At 39.0% G+C, this 7,497-nt stretch overlaps 1 protein-coding gene across 1 annotated transcript; it reads left to right on the top strand.

Annotated features, from left to right (window-relative positions):
- Positions 1–4,958: 4,958 nt before the first annotated feature.
- On the top strand, positions 4,959–5,339 carry LOC145736090 (uncharacterized). The gene has a single exon (XM_081990342.1). It carries the CDS (start codon positions 4,959–4,961, stop codon positions 5,337–5,339), a length of 381 nt encoding a protein of 126 aa, XP_081846468.1.
- Positions 5,340–7,497: the final 2,158 nt, after the last annotated feature.

Genomic DNA, 7,497 nt, shown 5'->3' on the forward strand with positions numbered 1-7,497 from the left:
TCGATCAGAGAATAAAGCTTTCTGAAAAATATGTCCAACATGTGCCAACAAATAGGGCATTGACAGTCTGTTGTATTGAGGTTAATTTGTATTTTCCTTTTGTTCAAAAAACTCTTATTGTGCGGAACGATAGAATTTTTCCCATTTAAATTTACATGAAACATTTTTGTCGTTTAGCTTTTATAGCGAAAAGGGACATTTTTCGACCTGGTTTCCTTGCACGTAACAAATCCCAGCTTTGCAACTGCAAGTGGTTTGCATGCATCTTTTATCTATAAGAGTCTTGGTGAAACGATTTCAAGGAATATTTTGAAATAAGATAACAAAACCATTTTCAAAAATGTGTCAAGAGACAGATAAGATTAAATCAAAAAACATTTGTTAAACAGAAAATATTATTATAAACAGGTTTAACCCTTAACCAATAAAAGTAAGTAAACGGCTCAATTTTCTTGTAAAAACTTTATTACACGTCCGAAATGGATTTTCCCGTACTCGCATGACTTTGAAACTGTCACGCACGCGCGGATAAAGTCTATTTTCGGTACAAGTAATGAAGTATATTATCCAGCAAACTGAGGAAGAGCAGATACTGCAGCATGTGGTTTTAGCAGAGACAATCACGAGACGTGCAATTCAATGTTTAAAAAGGATCTAAAGGAAATAGAAAATCAGGAAAGGTGTCATGGAGAGGGCGTGGGGGAGCGGATGACAGCGTGACGTCACGGGTCGCCTTCTAACCTCAAATTTCAGTCAATGAATGATTTTTATTGATGATTTTGTTAAGCGCATAGATATACCTGTATAAAAATAAGAGGTCAAGATTAACCGTAATTGATACTAGTTCACCGGATTACTATAATAGAAGCTATTCGTTCAATCTTAATACAACATATATGCAATTCTGATCCCTTGTCATTTTCGACCCAATCATAAGCAATTTCCTAACCGTCCTATTAAATCCCGACACTCTCCCTCTCATTTTCCCTACCACCCTGTGCAGGCTAAAGTCCTGCAGGTGCGTTGTACCTGGATATGCTTTGTCACTTTCCCTGGCAGCGCTTTTTGAATTCTCTGTTTCCCTTTCATTTCTGAATCTCGTCGCTGCCAAGGCCCTCAGGTGCCACGGCGGAAATCCGCAGAGCACTCTAATGTCCGTGGCTACGGTTCGTTAACACGTTGCCACTGCTGGCCAACAGGAACTTCATTTCAGCAGCGAAGAGATGAACCGCCGGTGTCCTCAAGAACTCTATGATCATATCCTTTCTCTCGTCTATTCTCCCCTTGTTCCTACATATCCCCGTTAGCCTACTCGCCGCTACGCTCCCCTCGCATGCTTCACAAACAAACGTACACTGGATCCAGTGTACGTTTCTTCCATTCTCAATACAGGAGGTCTCCCATCCAATCCGCTCCCCCTCCATCCCGCTTCTACAAACACGGCCTTCTTCTTGGCATCGTTATACTGTCACACCCGTGTTAGTAGTTACGGTAAACACCCAGTAACCAACATAGTCAGCAAGGTTAGCATAATGAGGTCGCTGACGAATATAAAAGATGCACCATGCTCGACTAAATCACCGAACTCTGGGGTCTTCCCCGGAGGAAGGTCACTGACTGATCTCTGGGTTAGTCTGGGTACGCCTCTTGTGTAGTAAACGTGGAGCATTAGGTGACCAAGTGCCACGCCCGAGAATCAGCCCTAGCAAAGGAAATAGTCTGGGCGATCAGCAAAAGTTGCCGTACCTACCTACCTCCCTTTGCTAGTACCACAGCGTCTTTACCGGCCCGGTGAGGGATTCTTGATTCTCGATCTCTTTGATAGACACTCCCGCGATCAAAACCACCTGATCGTTCGCGAATGTTTGCTTGTACATACAACTCTCCCATTTTCTCTTCCCACCCTCTCCAGCCACCCGTTCATACACACTAGCCACAGAATTGTTACAAGACGAGTCTTGTGAACATCCTCTTTCGATCTTCCTATTCACCTTTACACCCTATTGCACAAGAAGCCCCAGGCGATCATCTTTTCCATATAACACTTCCTTTAGTGCCTCTATTGTGTCCTTGGACTAGACGTCCTGAATAAAAACTGCCTTCTGCTCGTCCCCCCCTTCCTTTCATATTAGTTCGTCATTCTTTCATTCATTAGCTTGTCCATCATTTTTTCCAGCGTGGGTTTGTATGGTCTGTACCCGCCGCCTGGTTATGGTAGCTATCTTATTCTCGCCCTCTTACACACCTTAGGAAACGACCCAAACAACCAACACTTCCTATATGTGTAATTCTAATAAACCCTCTCTCCATTCTTCCTAGAATTGAATCTATACTCATTAGGAATCTTCAGCGCATGCCTTCTTTTTCTTCAGATTTCTTTCAAAGCTCTCCTATCTTTCTTCATCATTGAATCCAGGGTGATACTTACCTATGAGTCCCTTGTCCCACTCATTGCTTTCACACATCTCTTCGCCGTCCCTCGCTTACTCTGCCTTTTCTCCTCTCCTGACCCTCACTTCGCCTCACTTTTGCAAATTTTATCCCAGCCGTTCTCTTTCGTAAGATCTTCTATTTCCCTTGAAGAAGACGAGTGAATATAATTACCATGAGTTGCAATAAAGTTGCAAATCTCAGAAACGATTAGAGTCATGAAAATTTGCGGCTAGCACGAGGTGAAAGAGCAGTTCAAGACGAATATTTTGAGCATTTTACCATCACGGAAAAATTTTCAAAATTTTAATGCAAGTTCCAAAATAAAGTCGAATATCTCGGAAACGGTTAGCGTCACGGAAATTTTTCAGGGGACCAAAGATGTTGGTGTAGACTCCACCCAGTGGACTAGGTTTACTTACAACCACATAGAACCGGGTAAACGTGGTAACAACTGGAAGAGCGTTACTGTCAAATTTAACTTTATTACTCAAAAAATGACAGAAAAACGAAATTGTTAAGATTTTGATGCAATTTCCAAATAACTCGAATATCTCAGAAACGGTTAGAGTTACGGTCATTTTCCACGAGACAAAAATTGTTAGATTGACTAGATTTACACTTGAAACGGTGTAAACGCGGTAACAACTGACATAGCGTTTGTTTCAATTTTAATTGTTTTTAGGACACCCTGAATAGTTTAACCGTTTTGGAGTGAGTACGAGGTGAAAGGTGAGTTGAAGACAAATATTTTGAGGTTTTTGTCGTCACTGAAGCTTTAAAAATGGCACGAATGTGTAATTTTCAAAATTTTGATGCAATTTCCAAAAAAAGTCGAATATCTCGGAAACGAAAGTCGAAGTCACGAACATTTTTCAAGAGACCAAATGGAAAACTGAAGCCACAACCAACCAAAGAGAACTATGAAAGAGAAATAGCGCAAAAGCTGGGAAACACAGGCAATTTAAATTGTGAAGAACACTGGAACAAACTAAAAGAAGAAATATTAGAGCCGGCTACACGAATTATAGGGAACAAGAATAAAAAGAAAGGGGCTGAATGGTATGACGAAGAGTGTAAACAAGCCATAGAAGAAAGAAACGAAGCACACAAGAAATATATGGAAAGGAGAACTAGAGAAAGAAGGGCAGTTTTTGAGGGTGCTAGGCTGACAAAATATGCCGCAATCGAAAAAGAAAATACGAAAATGATAGAACTCAGGAAATGGAGAATGACTTTCAAAATAACGATCTAAGGGCAGCATACAAACATCTACGTAATCTGAGAGAAGGATATAAACCCCGGACAACATTGTGCAGGAACGCAGAAGGGCAGATAACAAGTGACCCACAAGAAATAAAAACGATATGGCAAGACTATTTCCAATCCCTGTTAGGAACACAAGAAGATGGTCACCCCTGTAACATTCAGCACCGGGAGGGAGGAGAGGAAACGATAGGACCCCCAACGCTTGACGAGGTCAAACAAGCAATCAGAGTGCAAAAGAACAACAAGGCACCAGGAATCGACAAACTCCCGGCAGAATTATACAAACTAGAAGGCGAACACCTAACAACACAAATACATGCACTGATCACCAAGAAATGGGACGAGGAACGCATTCCTAGCAAATGGAAAATTATCTGCCCAATTTACAAAAAAGGGGACAAATTAACATGTGGAAATTACCGTGCCATAACACTGCTGTGTTCGGCTTACAAATATGTCACATATATACTCAATAAACGCATTCAACCCATTACCGAAGAGATTATCCGCCAATACCAAACAGGCTTCAGGCAAGGACAATCCACAATTGATCAGCTTTTTACGGTGAAACAAATCCTGAACAAGTCCTGGGAACATGACATAGACGTGTACAATATTTTCGTTCACTTTAAACAAGGATACGATTCGATTAACAGAGACCGACTGTACCAGATACTGTGGAGTTTCAACATCCCCTCCAAGTATATCCGACTAATAAAAGCAACAATGGAATCAACGATGGCAACAATACGTATACAAAACGAAACGACGGAGATATTCCCAATAAATAAAGGATTAAAACAGGGCGACGGACTCTTAACCTGGCTCTGATATGTCATACGACAAACAAATGCTGGGAGGTCAAACTTATTAACAAACGAATCGGTACAACTGGCCGCCTACGCAGTTGATATCAATATTATGACCCGCAGAGCGGAAGAGGCGGCAGAAATATACACACAACTGAAGAGAGAGGCCAGAAACATCGGACTGGAAATAAATACACAAAAGACAAAAACACTAACCCAGGCAAGAACAAGAGGAAACGAAAACTACCTCAGAGTAGAGGATAACGTGGATGCTGTCCAGATCTTTACATATCTAGGTGTTGAACTCAACACGAGAGGATCAAAGGAATCGGAGATACAACATCGAATAATATCGGCATATATTCCGCTCCAAAATCATACACAGAAAATAAAAAATCAGGATATATAAATCCATCATCAGGCCGATACTATGGATGCGAGACATGGGTCATGACCAAGAACTCACAGAATAAACTGGAGGTGCTTGAAAGAAGAATACTAAGGCGGATCTTCGGGCCACTAAATGAAAATGAGATATGGAGAAGAAGATATAATAATGAAATCTACCAACTTTTCAAGGAGGCACCTATTTCAGATTTCGTCAGACTACAGAGGCTACGATGGGCAGGCCACGTAGTAAGAATGCCGGATAACAGGCTACCAAAAAGGGCCATCAAGAGTAGGATGGAGGGCAGAAGACCAAAAGGGAGACCACGGAAAAGATGGGAGGATGGAGTGACAGAAGACGCGCAGAACTTGATAGGTGTCAGAACCTGGAGGAGAGCGGCGTTGGATCGACAGTGTTGGAGGCGGAAGATAGAGGAGGCCTAGGCTCAATTTGGGCTGTAGCGCCATTGGAGAGAGAGAGAGACCAAATATGGTCAGAATGCAGCTTCTAACGCCGAGAATTTTAAAAAACTGTTTAAATGCTGTGGTCAGGAGACGCAAGTGTGTATGACATGTGTGAAAGCCTATTTACATTTTTTTGACAACGATCGTTATTCTCTCTGGTTTTTCAACTGACGTAATTTCTTAGGGTTTATGTGCTGTTTCTTAGTATGTAAAGATTTCAAGAAATTTCTGCACATAATTCGTGCTTTTCTCATCGCAACATTAAATAACGAATTAAATTTATTGTTTGCGTCACAAGATACCTAAACAGATAAAACAATTTAACTCACCTCAGTAAAAATGTAAGTTCGTAAAGCGAACATAATAGATTGAAATAGCAATGCAATTAATTTCATAAAAAGTACACAAAAAGTACGTAATTAAATTTTTCATAAGGAAGTCGGCTTGTTTTTACTGAAAGCCAGAAAACACTTGAAGGAAAATAGATGTTTGAAAATAACTGGTTTCCAAAAGGTTGTTTAGTAAAATATTTTGCTTTGGTGTAGTCCAGGTACGTACTAAAATTAAACGATTCCCACTATATTTAGCTTTTCAGTATGTTGACCGTATAAATATTTACTAAAAGTTCATTTGAGGGAAAATAAATAGAACCTTTTAGTGCTGCTTTAAGCCAGGTTTGGGAAATTATGTCCGTATGAATGTTTTTCATGTTTTTTTTTTCAAAAATTATCCAGTCTGGTCAACGAGGATTTCCCGGCGTACAAATTGGTATATTGAACCACTTTGTAACTATCAAAATAACTGAGTTACAGGGTGTTAAATTGGAGTGTGTTCAATTCAGTTCACTACGTATACAGTGTGTCCAGGATAAGAAGGGCCACTATGGAGATCTTGAAAACGGTTAGAGATACAGATTTAGTTAAATGGGAGAAAAGTTGTGTAATCGCCTATTAAAGTGACAATCAGAAAACACTGACTTTTCTTTCGGTTTTTGAGATATTTTACGTTTTTTTGTTACTTTCATATTGGACCTAAACCAAAACTGATAATGCCACTTTAAAGATCTTGAAAATGAAAAATTTACTTTTTCAAAATATCTCAAAAACCAAAAAATATTTCGACGTTTTCTACATGTCATTTTATTTTACACTTACCTTGACTTACCCTGGACACACTGTATATTCTGAAATACCTCATTAATTTGACAATTTCAATAGAGATACTATATAGGGTGGTCAAACGAAAATTTCACGGCCTACTAACTGAGATATTGAACCACTCTGTAAAGGTCAGAAAAACCGAGTTACAGGGTGTTAAATTGGAGACTGTCAAATTCAGTTCACTCTGTATTTATCCTGAAATAACTCATTTATTTGACATTTTCACTATATAGGGTGGTCACAAGAGGATTCCAAGGGCAACAAATTGATACTATATAATGAACCACCCTGTAACTGTCAAAATAACCGAGTTACACGGTGTTAACTAAGAAACTGTCAAATTCGTCTTTTTTTTTTGCTTTTCTTCATCTTTTTTTCTCAGTTTTTTTCCCTTCGTCTTCTTCCTCTTCTTGTTTTTCTTGTATTGTTTTACAATCTTTTTCATTTACTTAATATTCGTTTATTCTCTTTGTATTTTTCATTCCGTTCTTTTTCTTTAGTTTTCTTATTTTCTTATACACTGACAAAATAAAAATTGCTAATTGATCTTACATGTCTCTAGAAATTCCAAAGTATTAGTTTTCATGAAAAAGAAACATTTGAAAGATTTGGACATTTTTCAAAATGAAAAAACAGCTTCATGCTGTCGAAATTCATTCATTGTAGCCAATATTTTGAAAATGGAAAAACGCACATATATGGAAACTTCAAAACTATTAGAAAATCCAAAAAGAGAGAAAACTATTACAAATTAATAAGACGGACAAAGATGGAAAAACTGTGACAAGTGACATATGTGTCAGTTTGCTAAAAGGGTGTGACGTATTTGACAGTTAGTCACAAAATATCATTCAGACTTTTTAATGCGTTGTCAGATGACCTACGAATTATTTCTGTCAAATCCCATCCCGCAGACTGAAACATGTCTCTTTAAAGCATTTTTTCGTCTTCGTTGTTAGCATTGATTTGTTATGGTT

The sequence above is a fragment of the Ips typographus genome, linkage group LG11, assembly GCF_016097725.1.
Source record: "Ips typographus isolate SLU linkage group LG11, UJ_Ityp_2.0, whole genome shotgun sequence".
In the NCBI taxonomy this organism is placed as follows: Eukaryota; Metazoa; Arthropoda; class Insecta; order Coleoptera; family Curculionidae; genus Ips; species Ips typographus.